Genomic DNA, 16,462 nt, shown 5'->3' with positions numbered 1-16,462 from the left:
TGATTAGATCCTTCCAGGTTTTGAAAAAGTTTTGTACAGATCCTCTAAATGAGAATTTGACTTTTTCCCAAATTCAAGTAGTATATAACATCAGTTACCCACTGAATTAGAATAGGAAAGTTAAGATTCTTCCAGTTGAGCGAGATAAGTCTATGTGCCAATAGTCTAGTAAAGGCAATTACAGTTTGTTTGTCCTTCTCCACTTTAAGCCCATCTGGAAGTACAGTAAACACAGCTGTTAATGGATTAGGAGGTATTGTGGCACCGAGGCCTGTTTGAAAGGCATTTAAAAATTTTTGTCCAGAATGATTTTAATTTGGTGCAGGCACAAAACATGTGGCCCAGTGAGGCTGGAGCTTGATTGCAATGTTTGCAGGTTTAGTCTTGCACTGGAAACGTGTTGGACAGTTGTAAACGAGACAGATGCGCTCAATACTTAATTTTGAGTTGAATAATTCTATACTTTGCGCATATGGAGCTCGAGCGAATTCTGTGCATTGCTACTTTCCACACCTTTTCCGAGATGTTGAGTGAGAGATCCTGTAGGCCACTAAATTAAACCTTTGTACAAGTGTAATGACCAAACCAAAAAAAGAGGACAAGGGCCATCCCCTGTCATGATGTTTACCATGACTATTTAAATATGGCAAGCCTTTTATCCAATTGCTTGCTTTTTCTGCAGCCTTTTTGCTGACTTTGGATTTCATGGGACAAGTGCGAGGGGTTCATGGGATGTTATCTGCATCACCCCACATCTATGACATCCTTTTTCAATGCGTTAGTGCAACTCGTCATTCTTAATAACACCTGGTTGAAATAAACAATTATTTACATCTACTGAATTTAATGAAACATTTAAGGGAAATTTTGCTAAAAAGTTCTACATATTGGCACTCTTGGTAAATGAAGGCAAAATGGGCTGTATAAAAATGCCTTTATTGTTTATCCTCTTGATCTTTCATTCAAAATATTAACATAACATTTTTAACTAAAGTAAAATAATTGAAAGGAAAAAGAAGTGGGAAAGGCACTTAATAAATAAAATGTATTACAGTCTTATCATTTAATATTTTTCAAATAATTGTACAATTATTACCATTGGGAAATACTACAGGGTGGTACATGATCAAGATGCCCTGTACATGGTAAGGAGCCCCGTCCAGGTGAATAGTGATGTGTGTACCCTGCTGAATTGGCTTCCCCTTGAGTTTGGCAAAAACGTGGAAATATTTAAGAATTTTGGCAACCTCTGCAAAATGCTTTGAAGTGAATGGAGAAAGGGAAACAGGGCTAGTTTTGAGTGAATTATAATGGTGTAGTAGTATTTTAAGTGTCCATGGAGTTAGGAAAGCATCAGCCAACTATGCTGGACTGATTAATGTGGCCAAAAGTATGACCTGAGCTGTGAGGCAGCAGTGCAACCTGCTGCCCCGCCATCTCTTTATAAGATAAAATTGTACTCCGAGTCCACAATACTCTGAGCACTCATTGCTCACTGTGTCTCCTGAGCTCCTACGACTAATGTGATGCAAGGGATCATTGTTATATACTTGGAGGAGGTACATATTCGATTGCAGTACTGATTGGATAGTAAGAGGCAAGATACCTTTATTGTCACTGTATAATATAATGAAATATCATTTGGAGCAAGCCTATAGATGCCTTAGATGAAAGTATATAAGAGTAGAGTAGTAGTAGTAGAGCGTAGTGGCATCATACATGTCAGTATACACTGTGAATTATTCAAAATATGATGTAGAGTATGCATACATAATGCTTTACATGAAAGTTCTGCAAATGAAGCAGGTAGCACAGGTTGTCAAGTGACATCCCCATCCAACATTTGCTGCTTCAACTAATTGATGTCATGCTGGGCATCACAAAGCATCATGGGGCACTGGGAAAAAATGGTTTGCCTAAGTTAACTGCATAGCAAATGTTTAAAGTAAAAATTGTCAAACAAGGCGCTGGTAAACTCAGTAAAGTCGCTATGTTAAATGGTTTTGACGCTCAATGCTACAGGTAAAGTTAGATGGACTTATGACTAGTGATTTGTTTTGTGTTACTGTATATTCAATTGAACAGCATATATTGTCTGTAGAACAGAATGTCCAGCCTTTCACCTGATATGTGAGGAATTTGTGGAAAAATGTCTCAGCACTTGAGAAAAATGTGTGCACTAGTGGTTCTTGTTAATGGCTGCATTTTAGAGTATCTTACTATATAATTCCTCTTATGTTCTTACAGTTTTATTGGTCATCAAAGTAAGACTCTTCATGTAGTTTGGTTCTGGCCTGAAGTCAAGTCTTGCTGCAGGTACATAACTGCTCTTTTCATACCTAGAAAATCATTTTGCCCCCATTACATGGACATGACTCTGGAACAGGTGCTCAACTTCATGGCAAATAGCTATTTCAGTTATTATTATTATTAAATAAACATTGCTATTTTAAACTTTTCCTTCTTAGGATTTTAAACATAATGTTTTGTTTTTTTTCCTGTTTTCTCATGTCTGTAATGCTGTGTGTCACACTACAGGTGACCTCATTGCAGTTTTATGTAAATAAGCGACAGACCCTGAAACAAGAAAGAGAAAATTATTTTTATCCATTGTCCAATGGATTGTGAGTTTCGTTTTGCCCTGTTTATTTATTACTGATATGTTTACTAGCATTTTAAAGTCTGCCTTGTCTGACCTTTACTCCAGATTTCCACTTAAATCTCTGGTATGCTAAATAATTTCCTGCCTGTGATTAAAAAAAGAAAAATTAAATGATTCATGCTAGTTGCATACTACAAACCATTGCGACATCTTTAAAAACGAGTTTCTCTACATATTATTAGGTGTAGTACATACTTACTGATCAAGTCTGCTGCTTTTTGCCGGTCTTTTGTTTTTCAACAGCAGTCCAAACCTCTTATTCTCTGACTCACACACGCTTAAGTATCAAAACGTGGCTTGTAGGTGACATTCTGCCAGGTGTGCTTGACTGTTTCCAACTTTTCTGATGAAACGGGTTTGCAATCCCACTGCTGCCTCCTTCATATCCAAGAATCTTCCGCAGCTTGTTTGTCTTTCATTTAATATTGTTTATACTTGTTTATATTATTTATATTTTTTCTGGTATGTAATGTGGTGACTTCACTTGCTTTTTGTCTTCATCCTCATGGAATGGATTCCTTTATGTCATGTAATTGTTTCTCTCCATGTGCTCCCCTTTTCATTCTATTTATTTGTGTTTTTTCTTTTTTTTTTGCTGTAACTTTTGCTTTTCAGCTTATGGTTCAAAACACTATTCCAATGTGCTCTTCCCAATATGAACGTATGTTCAACACCAGTCGCATTCCAGGTGTAGAGACAGGTACAGTTCCAGACCTGCCTGTCATGTCCTTGCCTTTTTAGATCCTTCTAACAACCTTCCTGTTTAATTGCATGTTAATGCATTTTAGAATACTGAAAGCAAATCTACAAAATTAAAAAAAAAAAAACACATCTAATGCCTTAATGTTTCACAAAGTCCAAAACAATGTACATTTTATTCTGATTTTTCAGTGATTATGTAATTTAAATATTGACAACATGGTTATTGGCTTCATTACCCTTTTTGCTGGTCTCTAGATTTCAGTAAAGTGCTGTACTTTTAAAGGTAAAGCAGTATAGCAACTCCAGCCTATACTATTGTTGTAATCTTTTGTAATGATTTGGTATGGGTTAAATGATATGTGGCAACAAATGTTTTATACCACTTAGCCACTTTAATATTTTATAACATATTTGATAGCTGCCATTGTTTTATTGCATGTCAGTTTTTTCAAACTTTTTATGTAAAGATGTTCTTAGCAGAGTAGCAGTGCACACCCATGCAGGTATTCATTTTTAAAGTAATTCTTCCAGTTAAATTACATTTTCTCACTATGTCCAACAGTAACAGATTAGGTGAGCCAACATAGAATTTGTATTATTAACTCATGTTAAAAATTCTCTTTCCAGTTGTGCATATGGTAGAGTAGGAAAATGATGGGCTGCACACCAGAAACTGGGAGAGTAAATGCCCAGTTCGTATTAATTACAGATTACGTTTGACCAAGGATTTTTCTTTTTTCAGCTTTTAGACATTTAGGGTGTGTACTGAGAGATCTGTAGTAAGGATGCTGAAGCTAAGAAAACCTAATTGCTAAGAAAGCTTAATAAAATGAACTGAAATGTGCACAAGGCAAAAATTGTCTGAAACAAAATGTGATTATATAAAATACAGATGTACCCAGACCCCTGCTAGAAAGTCCCTCCAGATGTTCAGAAAGATGCTTTACACAGAAAGACTGATAACTAAAGAGTTGGAGGAACTGAAGTGAAGCATATACTGTACTGTATAGTATCACATACACAACTGGTGTTTTGTTTATAAATATTTGTGCTGGTAGCACTGAAGAAGTGCTTTCTGATTCTGACCACTCAGTTTCAGATCAGACACTGCATTCCTCCTGCAGGTATCTCCAACGTTCTCCATGTGAATCCTGAAATCTCTAATACAAAGCACCTAATCCAGATAGTCTGAGCACTTTGAATAGCTGTTATGTGCACTAGCTCCCATGGAATTATGGAAGACGTCTACAAAAATGAGAATCTTTGCTCCCCTCAGTGAAGAGGAAATACAATACTCTAAAACAAAAGAAAGGATTGCGCTTGGCTTGTCAAAAGTCAGTATTATGGGGTTAAATTATGGCTCATTCATTGTTTAGATGTAAAATGGGATGGACAAGCTTACCAAAGTTTGATAGGCCCACTTGTAGCTAGAAGCTCGATTGGTCACTGGGGACAAGGGAGTTCTCCTTCAACTCTATTGACTAAAAGGGCTGTTGTCTTAATTCAAAGTACCCAAGTTTCTGTCATGCTGCTGCCTTCTCAGGTATGACAAGCAGCTGATAGAGGGGTGTCATTCTGAGCGAATTCTTGAGGCAGACTGCACCCCTAAAACAAAGCTCCCATTAACATAGATTGAGAGCTGTGCTCATGCGTGATGCAAAGATATTGAACGTGAGGGTAAGCTTCAGGTACATGTACATAAAACCATTATTATGGGGTTAAATTATGGATCATTCAATGTTGAACTGTGCAACAGAATGGATGAGCTCTATTGGCTGAAATGGCTGTTATGTAACACAAAGAACACTTCATATAAGAAGTTTATTACAACAAAGTACCATCTTTGGCTTCTTGTCAATCACAACCACAATCACAGTTCTCTTCATTCTCTCTGTTCCTCCATTCTTCCCAAGCAAACTTTTTCCTGTCCTCCATTTCCGACTCAAACTCAACCTAAGTGAGGCAGAGATGCTCATCTTCTCCAAGACTCAGGAATACTTCTTGTCCCAGGCCTTTGCCCACTGGAAGTATCTCTAGGTCAGGTGGAAGCCACACATAGTAGTGATCACGAATCTCTCCTAGCAGCAACAATGGAATTATCGCGTGGGACTACAGTTTCCCAGTTTGCCCTCCGGGTATCTGTATGGGTACCATAGCCCAGGGATGTTGCCATCTAGTGTCACAGGGAAGCAAATAGTTTACATAAGTTGCCTCTCCATGGCCTTCCAGTATACTGGCATTCCTGGCTGAGTTATTGTCTACTGTACAATTGAGCCCCTCCAGAACTCCACCATATCCGCTATGGTATTGGCACTCTATGCCAATCTACAAGTTGCGGCAGAGAATGCCCTGCATTTTTCTTGTCCATATACAGGCTTGGCCTCCCAGCAAGGTAAGAAATCTTGCACCATCACAGCCAAAGTGTGCCATCCATTACAAAAGACAGATAAATAGAAAGGCACTATATTATGGTAGTCAGACAGACGTGTTCATGTATGATGCAAACATGTTAGACTTGAGTGTGTGGCTCAATTAAATTTATATAAAGCTATTACTTTGGGATCAAATAATGGATTATTCTTTGCTTAACTGAGTAATGGGACAGACGAGGGTAGCAAGGCTTGATAGGCACACTTGTAGATAGAAACCCGATTGGTCACTGGGGACAAGGGAGTTCTTCTTTGGCTCCATTAGCTGATATGACTGTTGCATTCACAAATGGCCCAAGCTTCTGTTCTGCTTCTGCCTTTTCAGGGAGGGCTAGCGGCTGATTGAGGGGTGTCAACCTGAGTAAATTCCTGAGACAGGCTGTGCCCTTTAAACTGCTCCCATCAAGAAAGAAAGAAAGAGTGAGAGAGAGAGATAGATAGGAAAGGCACTAAATAATAGGTAGATAGATAGATAAGAAAGGCAGTTTATAATAGATAGATAGGCAGATCGATAATGCTTTATTGAGCTTTTATAAAAAGCTAAATTTGCCCCTTGGGACAAATAAATACATAGCATAATAACCCCCTCAAATACACACTAGAATTACAAAAAAAAAAGACAGAAACCTTCAGATTTGGGAAATGATAAGCCAGCAGTCCCAGTGAGAAATTAGATATCAAGGAGCCCCAGTAGCTTCTGGACACATGTCTGCTGAATAACTCATTGGCTGAAAGTATGTAATGATTGCGTGTCATCAACTAGTTCTAAGGTAGTTTATTAATAGCTTTAAGCATCGCAGGGGCAGTCATGATCCTACATATTCCAACATTAAAAATGTTGCGAGAGGTGAATTTTCTACTTTGCTAACATTCCCCCATAATCAAAGCTTCCCCCAAACAACGTATGGACAGTAGAAGCTCACAAGACTTACTGTGCAGAAGTCAGCACTTAACAACAAAATCCTTACAAAGTAAAATTATTCTGTGACATCATTAACTAACTTTTGGTCACACTTTGCAGAGATTCAATACCAAAAGCTACTTACCAAGAATACATACTGTTAGTAATGAACATTTTTTTTATGTTTTTGGGACTTTTTCTTTGTTAGTTCCCTTTTTAAACCAAACATAAATTGCCTTAAATGTTCTTTTATGAAGGGGTCAATGCAAAATTTCCTGTTTCGATCCATCAGAGTGGATTTTTGCCCTGTGGTAATAAACTATGCTTAATTGCTTGGCTAATTTTAACAGTATTGCTATATTAAACTTTTATAGATCTCATTGGTAAGAAAATACACAAATAAAAAAAATCACCTGTCTAACGTTGTTTGTCTCGGGTACTCTCTGACAATTACAAAACTACACTTTTCAACCGAAATAATTCTGCAGAAATGGGTGATATAAGGAGTTGAATTTAGAGGATAATTTAGAATATAAAATTACTGCAAATAATTGCTCTTACGGTCTGCTACAATGTTTTATTGTTTTAAAAACTAAAGAACAGCACTGTAAAATTCACTGAATACTTAACCACTTCAAAATATTTTTTATTCTTGCAACAATCAAGACAGTGGAGCACATTGGCACAGTGGTTAGTGCTGCTGTCTTACAACAACAACAGCATTTATTTCTATAGCACATTTTCATATAAAGTTTATAGCTCAATGTGCTTTACAGAATTTTAAACAGAACGCTGCAAGAAAAATTTGAAACAAATTAGAAATTAGTAAGAATAAGAATGAACAAATGACACATTGAAAATAGTAGATAAGAATTACAGAACACCTTTATGGATTCTGCCAATTCTCCTTACTTCTGTGTGGTGTCCTTCCACATCCCAAAGCTGATCAATGATTCTAAATGAATTGGCCCACAATGTTTAACAATTAAGAATGTGCAAAAAGGGAATGCCAATTAACATGATGATGGATAATTGGCATAAAATGTGCTGTGGTTTCTAATTTCTGCCATTATTTGCAACACGGGAGCAAATCTGATTTTATAAAGACAGGTGGTTTTTCAGGAAAAAAAATTGGTCTTATTGTGAGGAAAGCTAAATATTTAACTGTATATTTTACCTTTTTTTGAAATATTAAGAAAGTGTGTTGGCTTTTGACTAGATATTAATCCTGCTCATCCTCCCAGCTTTCAGCATGTACTGGTCTGCATAAAAAGCTGAATATATTAGTTGTATATTCACGCTTTAACAGATTTTTTTAGGGCTGTGTGTTTATTAGCCCCCGTGAAATGTCAACCTCTTAAATGGTTAATCCTGCTCCCAGGACAACCTGGAAGATTACCATTTTTTTCCTTAATTGGTTTACCTGCTATATGTACTTTTCTGTTCTAATACCATAGAACTGTGTGAGTAAAAGTGAACTTTAGAGAATCTTTGATGGTTGTGTGTGACCGAAGTTGAACCAAAGCCATTAATTTGATAAATCTTATAATAATAATAATAATTCATTACATTTATATAGAGCTTTTCTCAGTACTCAACACACATGCATTGTTATTGGTTTTTTCACATGACATTTGTTTTTGTGGGTCAAGTAAGACACTTGTTATGACCATTCTGAAGGGAACGGCAAGCTCTTCCCTAAATATCCAAAGTTCTTAGACCCCCCCTGCCCAAGAAATATAACAGACAACTGAGAAGTTTTATATAATAGGTAGAAAGGAGAAACAACACCACACAGGTGGAACTACTTCAGTATGAGGTCACAGCAGAAAATGACAAGTATGGTGGATTCAAAAAGTATTTAGACCCCTTCCATTTCTGAGTACTTAATTGATTTAATTGCAAATGCATAAATTTGCCAATTGTTGCCCATCAATCTATACTCTCTAGCCCATAATAACAAAGTGAAAACATGTTTTCAGAAAAGTTTGCGATTTTTAAAAAAATCAAAAACTGAAACCTATCAGTCATATCAGTCAGTTTCCAGACCCTTAATTCAGTGCTTTGTAGAAGCCCCAATGGCAACAATTTCAGCTTTGAGTCTTAGATTGGAAGGGAAACATCTGTAAACTGCCATCTTCAGGTGTGTCCGCAGATGTTCTACGGAGTTTAAGTGTGGGCTACTCAAGAACACTCAAAGCGTTGTCTTGGCTGTAGGCTTCATGTCATTGTTGTGCTGAAAGGTGAACCCTCACTCCAGTCAAAGGTTGTGTGAACTCTGGAGCAGATTTTATTCAATGATCTCTCTGTAAGTGGCTACATTTATCCTTCCCTCAAATTCTGACCATTCTCCCTGTCCCTGCTGCTGAGAATCATCTCAATGGCATGATGCTGCCACCACCACGCTTCACCATAGGGATTGTATTAGGCAAGTGATGAGCTTTGCCTGGTCTTCACCAGACATAGTGCTTGGAGTTCTCAGAATCTTTCTCCTCATGCTCTCTTTTAAACTGATGTGTACCTTTTATTCAAGATTAGCTTCTTTCCAGCCACTCTTACCATAAGTGCCTGATTAATGGAGTACAGCTGATATGGTTGGTTTTTCCAACTCAACAGAGGATTTCTGAAGCTCTGTTAGAGTGATCATTGGGTTCTTCAGCTCCCTGTTCAAGGCCCTTCGTGCCCGGTTACTCAGTTTGGCCAGATAGCCATCTCTAGAAAGAGTCCTGATGGTTCCAAACTTCTTCCATTTCACATGTATTGAGGCCACTATGCTTCTGGGAACACTCAAAGCTTTACAAATGCTTTTGCCTCACCATAATTTCATTACAGAGATCTACATAAAGCTCCTTGGACATACTGGCTTGGTTTTTGTTCTGACATGCAGTGTGAATTGTGCAACCTTTCTAAACGATGCCCAATCAGTTCAGTTTGCCACAGGTGGACTCCAGTCAAAGATCATTAAAGCAAATGGGATGAACCTGAGCACAATTTGGAGTGCTACAGGGTCTAAGTACTTACAGTGGGTATAGAAAAGTATCCCCCTCTTCGAAATATTCCCATTTTATTTTGCTTTACAGCCTTAAATGAAAACACACACAAAAAGTATTTCTTCCCAGCTTTACTTACTTGGATGTTATAGATTGCATTGAGTAAGTAAAGTTGGAAAAAATATTGGTTTGTGTGTTTTCATTTAAGGCTGTAAAGCAAAAAAGATGGGGATATTTCAAAGGGGGTGATTATTTTCTATACCCACTGTACATGAATGAAAGATTTTAGTTTTTAATTTTTAATAAACTTGCAGATATTTCTGAAAACGTTTTCGTTTTGTTATTATGGGTTATTGAGTTTAGACTGATGAACAAAAACAGCAAATTTATTCATTTAAACTTAAATCTGCAACACAGTAAAGTCTGCAGATGGTGAAGGGGGTCTCGTTACTATTTGAACCCCCTTTACACAGCCTATCAGGTTTCTTTTAGCTTTCCAAGCTATTAGGGCTACTTAGGCCTTCCTGAAACTTTCCAAACATTATGGTCTCAGATTTTTAGCTGCACAGGAGTTTACTTGATCATGGGAAAGGCGCTATATAAATAAAATGTATTATTATTATTACTTGTGGAGTGGTTTATGGCAATGAGTTATCATAGTGGGGTTTGGTGAAAAAAGCAACAGTGAAAGGTAAGTTGACTTCTTGAATTTGCTTAGCATAAGCCATAATCCTCTGAGAGGCTTGCTGTCCCATTTAGAAATGCTGAGAGTATCATACCCTGGGACCTTTGACTTTTAGAATTAGTCTGCACCCTACTGCTCACCAAACCCGTACTTAAACCTCTGATTCCTTCTCACACTTAGATATGAAAATGACTAGAAAAATGTTTAAATTTAGGTGTTTATTTTACATTAAACTAAGCTATCTGGCTGTGAACAGGCACTTTCTGGATCAGAGCTCTGAGGAAGAGTGTCATATATATGGAGTTCCCTTTTATTTTTTACTCTCTGTTTGGTGGAAACTTTGTTTCATGTCAGAGCAGAAAATAATTACAAACAGGCACTTTCACACTAAACCATTTCATTAAAAAGTTTATAGACTGTTTTAACATAAAAGTGCATTTGACTAAAAGAAAATCAAGCATTCATTATTACAAATAACCTGAACATGAAACAGTCAATTTCTAGCCTGGACAACCATCTTTTCTTTATTTTGTCTGTTCTCAGTGTCATGTGAAACAGTGCAACCTTTTTTTTTATGAACAGTGTTTACCCGTATTTGAAATTTCTAAATTGTGTCCTTGCGGTGGGCAGAATGGTTGCATAATGGTTAGCACAGCTGCCTCATGAATCCAGTATCCTGCACTTGAATCCCACACCAGTTGCACATTCTCACCGTGTCTTTGTTGGTTTTCCTCCAAATACTCAAGATCCCCTCTCCAAAGATGTGTATGTTGAGTTAATTGGCAAATCCAAATTCACAGTTTGCATGAGTGAGTTAATTGGCAAATCCAAATTCACAGTTTGCATGAGTGAGTTAATTGGCAAATCCAAATTCACAGTTTGCATGAGTGGGCATTTGTGATGTCTTGTGCAGAGCTGGTGTCTGTCTGGATACCGCTGTTACTGTGATAAGCACTGGTCTTCACCACGACTTGGAATTGGCGTTAACAGTTTGAGAATGCCACGTTATATACTCCTGCATGCTTTGTAATGTTCCTAATGACAAGGTGCTATTTAAAATACAAATTGAGTTGCAGTACTCTAGGAAAAATTTGGATTTAGTGAGCACTATAATAAGAAAAAAAGGTTGCACTGTAAATGTTAGTGATTTGGTGAATTGGTGATTAAGAAATTTCACAATGGCTCATTTATTCTCTAGTGCTTAAATTAAACATCCAAACCAAAGTAAAGCCTTCTGTTTGGAGATTATCTGTTTTATGTGTAAAATACAGTGAAGGGCTACACAGAAAGAATTTCGAAACTTTTGACCAGTTATTTTGGTTAAGTTTTGGTACATTAACACTACTCCCTCATTGTTGCAAGATATTGGATTCAAATCTTGATTCTTTCACAGATGTTAGCATGTTCTATCTGTGTCTATGTGAGTTTTCTCCAGGTAGCCCTCTCCATGTCCCATAGATGTGCAGGTTAGATTAATGAAAGCCTCCCTGCTGGCCATCTATTTGGATCACACTCAGCAAATGAGTAGAATGAATGAAGTTTCATTTGTAGATCAGTGAAATTAGCTGGGAAAGCTCAGTAGAGGCGAGAGTAGCAGAGAAGTTATTGTAGGCAGTGTCACAATAACAGTCCACAGTCATTAAAAAGGTTTGGGGCATCCAAACCCGTATATGATGCCCTGGCTACAAATGGGTAATTTTGGTCGAGTTCTTCACAGGTTGGAGTCCAAAACAGAACTGATGTAAGAGTGAAAATATGTCGGCTTTAAAGGCCGGGACAGGAAGTGACGCCATCAGCACCACAACCAGAAGTGACCTCATCAGTGGCACCGGGACCTAGCGGGATTTCCCGTGGATGTTCTGCAGAGGATTGAAAGAGAAAGACAGTGCAGCTTGCCCCCCCCCGGTCTGGCGTGGTACTACTATTTTTCAGGCCCTTTAGCTACCTCCCAATTGCACGTGTGTGACAGCAGCTAGCTGGTGACATATTGGATGTGGGTCCTGTTAGAGATTTCCCATGCTCAGGGGAAATGAAGATGGACCATAATGGTGAGGGATGTAGTTTTGATGGAAGTGCTACATTTTATTAGAGCATTAGCTTCTAGAAAAATATTTAATATTCAAGCTTCAGTTTTAGATGATCTGAAGGGAATTTGACCCCCTTTTTGGATTAAGAAGGCATTTTGCTCTTGAATACTGCAGCCTAAAATTGTCTAAGAAGGAACATTTCTTTAGAAACGAGTTTTTGTCCATCCATCCATTATCCAACCCACAATATCCTAACTACAGGGTCACGGGGGTCTGCTGGAGCCAATCCCAGCCAACACAGGGTGCAAGGCAGGAAACAAACCCTGGGCATACGCACACACACACACAATTTAGAATCGCCAATGCACCTAACCTGCATGTCTTTGGACTGTGGGAGGAAACCGGAGCACCCGGAGGAAACCCACGCAGACACAGGGAGAACATGCAAACTCCACACAGGGAGGATCTGGGAAGCGAACTTGGGTCTCCTAACTGCGAGGCAGCAGCGCTACCCACTGCGCCACCATGCTGCCCACGAGTTTTTGTGAAATTTCATAATTCCCTTTTCCCTTTTTGAATATCCATACGCTTATTCTAAAATGCCACACACCACATTCCGACGGCAATGCATTGTCTCAGGCTTATTGTATGCAGAGTGGCTTGTTTGTTCTTCCATGACATAGTTGTACTCAATCTCATCTTTGGTTTTTTTTGTTTTGTGCTTAAAATGGCATAAACGCAGATGTCATTCAGCATATGAGAGACAGCAAACACATTGTGGTTTACCACAAGGGACGCTACTTTAAAGTCTGGATGTACCATGACGGGAGGCTGCTCAAACCCCGAGACATCGAGCTGCAGATGCAGAGAATACTGGATGACAACACCGAGCCTCAGCTTGGGGAATTGAAACTGGCAGCGCTGACTGCAGGAGACAGGTAAATATGACCACCACAGTGCATGTTTAAATGATTAAGCTTTATAACACACTGGTGAGTCCTCACCTGGAGTACCGTGTTCAGTTTTGATCTTTGGGCAACGAAAAAGATGAAGCAGTACTTGAAACAGTCCAGAGAAGAACAACTGAGAGGTGTGAGCTGAGAACAGATTGAAGGAGCTGAGCCTTTTCAGTTCAAGTAAATGAAAATTAAGAGGTGACATGATTTCAGTGTCTAAAATCATGAAGAGAATTAGTCCAATGGATCCCTCAAGAACACAGGGACACAGTTGGAAACATGTTAAGGGCAGACGTTGCACAAGCGTTAGAAACTTTTTATTTACACAGAGAACCATAGAGACATGGATTAAATTACCAGGTAGTGTGGTGGAGAATAGGACTTCAGCTTTCTTAGACTAAATGATTGTTCTCTTCTAAATTTGTTGAATATTCTATGACTTTGGAACCAGTAGGGATTTCAGACTCTGCTCCTATAGTAGGGACTACTATATCCTCTCCCATTTGAGCTCTTTCCCTTTTCCAATATAAGATTCTTGTTTTTGTGTTAAGACGTGTAAAGGCTTACTAGGTGAAGGACCAAGGGCCGACAATACAACATGCAGTGGGAATTAAATCTTTTGAAAGGCCCAGCACCGTCTAGGTATGCCCAAGAAGGGCTAGAGGAAGTTGATGAAGATGGTAAGGCCTCATCAGAGCAGCTCAGCATGTTGTTACTGGCACCTTCACCATGAAAATGATGATAGATAGTTACATTTATATAGTGCATTTTCTATTTTGCTCAAATCACTTTTAAATAAACAGTAGGAGAACCTCTTCAACCACCATTGATGTGCAGCATTCATCTAGATGATGTGATAGCAGCCATTCGTGCACCAGTATGCTCACCCCACATGAGCTGTTAGGTGGGGTGAGAGAAGTTAGCCAATTAGAGACAGGGGATGATTAGGGGGCCAGAATGGGCAAGGTCATGGTGGGCAATTTAGCCAGAAAATTGGGGTACACACTACTCCAAGAATGCTCAGGAACTTTTTATGACCACAGAGAGATAGGACCTCGGTTTTACATTTAATCTGAAAGATGGCCTCAATTTTACAGCAAAGTGTCCCCATCACTGTACTCTGCATTGTAATCCACACACAGACCACAGCGTACGTGCCCCCCTGTTGTCCTCATCAACACCTCTTCCGGCAGCAACCCAAGCTTTAGAAAGGTGGTTTGTTATCCAAGTACTGGCCGGGCCCAAATTTGCTTAGCTTAGCTCCAGGTGGATGACTTGTTCTGAAGTGCAGGTGGTGTGGCTGTTGGCTATAATGTTGATGTTTGAATTTCTGACATCTGCTGCCCCCGGCCTACCTGAGATTTGCTTCATAGGTTCAATTAACACAGACATTTTTGTCCCATGTATTTGCTGCTCTTACACAGGCCTGCTATTATGTTGCTTCTATTTAAAAATTGATGTTACTTTGAAATGTAATGGGAATGGGTGTCTGGCAGACAAGAAAGTGCTGGTGGCTCAGACCTCACAAAAATGGCATATGGTGACAAACCATCAGAAGAAAAAATGAGACATACTTTACCAGAGAGAGCAACTCGGCATGTCAGTGTGGAAGCAGGAGGCCACTAAGAAGTTAAGGGGTCCCAAAGGGGCAACACACAAAGGCATCACTGCAGAGGAAGTAGATATTGCTATAGGCTAATAGAGAATGGTAATCCAGGAGGTTGCAGGAGTGACTGAACCCTCTGTCTGATGAGAGTGGAAAATCATATACGAATGTTAGAAATCTGACAAGTCAGTCCATCAAGTTTATACTGTATGTTTAACTAATAGCCATGCTGTCTCAGTGTATCATCCAGAAACATCTTATAGTTTGTCAAGGTTTTTGTCTTAATTACATGACTCAGTAGTTACTTCCAGATTCCCACAACTCTTTGAGTAAAGACCTGCACTTCCCTTTGATTTCCATTCGTGTCCTTAGGTAGGTGAATCGCCATTTAGTCGCCATTCATCTGGATTTACTTTATCAGTGCCTTAGAGCAGGGGTCCCCAACCACCGGTCCGCGACCCACTACCGGGCCGCAGCCGTCTGACAGCCGGGCCGCGAGAGAACTGCCGGCAACGGAGACTCACTCAGACTTTTCAGAACGCTTGGCGGGCGGGGCTTTGCAGCGGTGCAGAGAGAGGAGAGAGACCGAGGTGAGAGAGTATTACAACAAAGTATTGTTACGGTCCCGACAGTTTCCCCATATGACACGAGTCTATAGAAATCGCGTTACTACGAAGTACATTCAGCAGATGCTTTCATTACAACGAAGTGACCTTGAAATGCCTGAATGAATCATCCACAGAGCAGTTAGATCTGTGGTCGCAGCTCAGATGTGCACGTTTGCACAACGATCCCCAAACAGAAACATTGTAAAAAAAATTCTTTCTTAGAACTTTCCTCGTACTGTTTTGTTTTTTTTTTTTGATTTTTCTGTTGTCTGTTGATTCATGTCAAAAAAGCAAAATTAAATCTACTGTGATTCAATGTTGTATAACTATAAAATGGAATTACTTCCAAAGGGGAATATTTTTCATAATCAATTCAGGAGTAACATCAAAACATTCAAAATCATCAGACCACCATGAGTGGATTTGATGTGACATTCTGATTTTTAATAGTTACTATGGCATTGTGCATGTCTTTACCTGCACTTAGCAGACTTCTGTACTGTTTGAGCATAAAGATGACATCTTTGAGTAAAGCTGATAGTGAGGAATGTGGTTATTTAGATATACAGTACAGTATATATATTTATCATTTTCCTAGAATTCATGTGCTAGATTGAAACAATGCTCATTTACTGTCTGTGATAGTGAAACTAACTTAAAAACTGCAACTCTTCATTCTCCTTGTCCTTTAGAGTGCCTTGGGCCAACGCACGTCAGCAGTATTTCAGCAAAGGAAAGAACAAGCAGTCTCTAGATGCAGTGGAAAAGGCCGCATTCTTCATGACCCTTGATGACACAGAGCAAGGCTACAATAAGGATGACCCTGTCACTTCCCTGGATCAGTATGCCAAGTCGTTGCTTCATGGGAAATGCTATGACAGGTATGCCCTCTTTTG

The 16,462-nt window shown here is 39.0% G+C and overlaps 1 protein-coding gene across 2 annotated transcripts in view; it reads left to right on the top strand.

Annotated features, from left to right (window-relative positions):
• cpt1ab (carnitine palmitoyltransferase 1Ab (liver)) overlaps positions 1-16,462 on the top strand; it is a 151,057-nt gene that overhangs the window by 103,949 nt on the left and 30,646 nt on the right. The window contains exons 9-11 of one of the 2 annotated variants that reach the window (XM_028796019.2): positions 3,278-3,362; positions 13,139-13,334; positions 16,259-16,447. In XM_028796019.2, the coding sequence (XP_028651852.2) occupies positions 3,278-3,362; positions 13,139-13,334; positions 16,259-16,447 (470 nt within the window). The remainder of the gene's footprint in view (positions 1-3,277; positions 3,363-13,138; positions 13,335-16,258; positions 16,448-16,462) is intronic. The other variant, XM_028796018.2, reaches the window with a different exon arrangement.

This window comes from Erpetoichthys calabaricus, chromosome 2 (genome assembly GCF_900747795.2).
Source record: "Erpetoichthys calabaricus chromosome 2, fErpCal1.3, whole genome shotgun sequence".
In the NCBI taxonomy this organism is placed as follows: domain Eukaryota; kingdom Metazoa; phylum Chordata; class Cladistia; order Polypteriformes; family Polypteridae; genus Erpetoichthys; species Erpetoichthys calabaricus.
The sequence above is the reverse complement of the archived record's forward strand: the minus strand, read 5'-3'. Positions and strand labels throughout refer to the sequence as shown.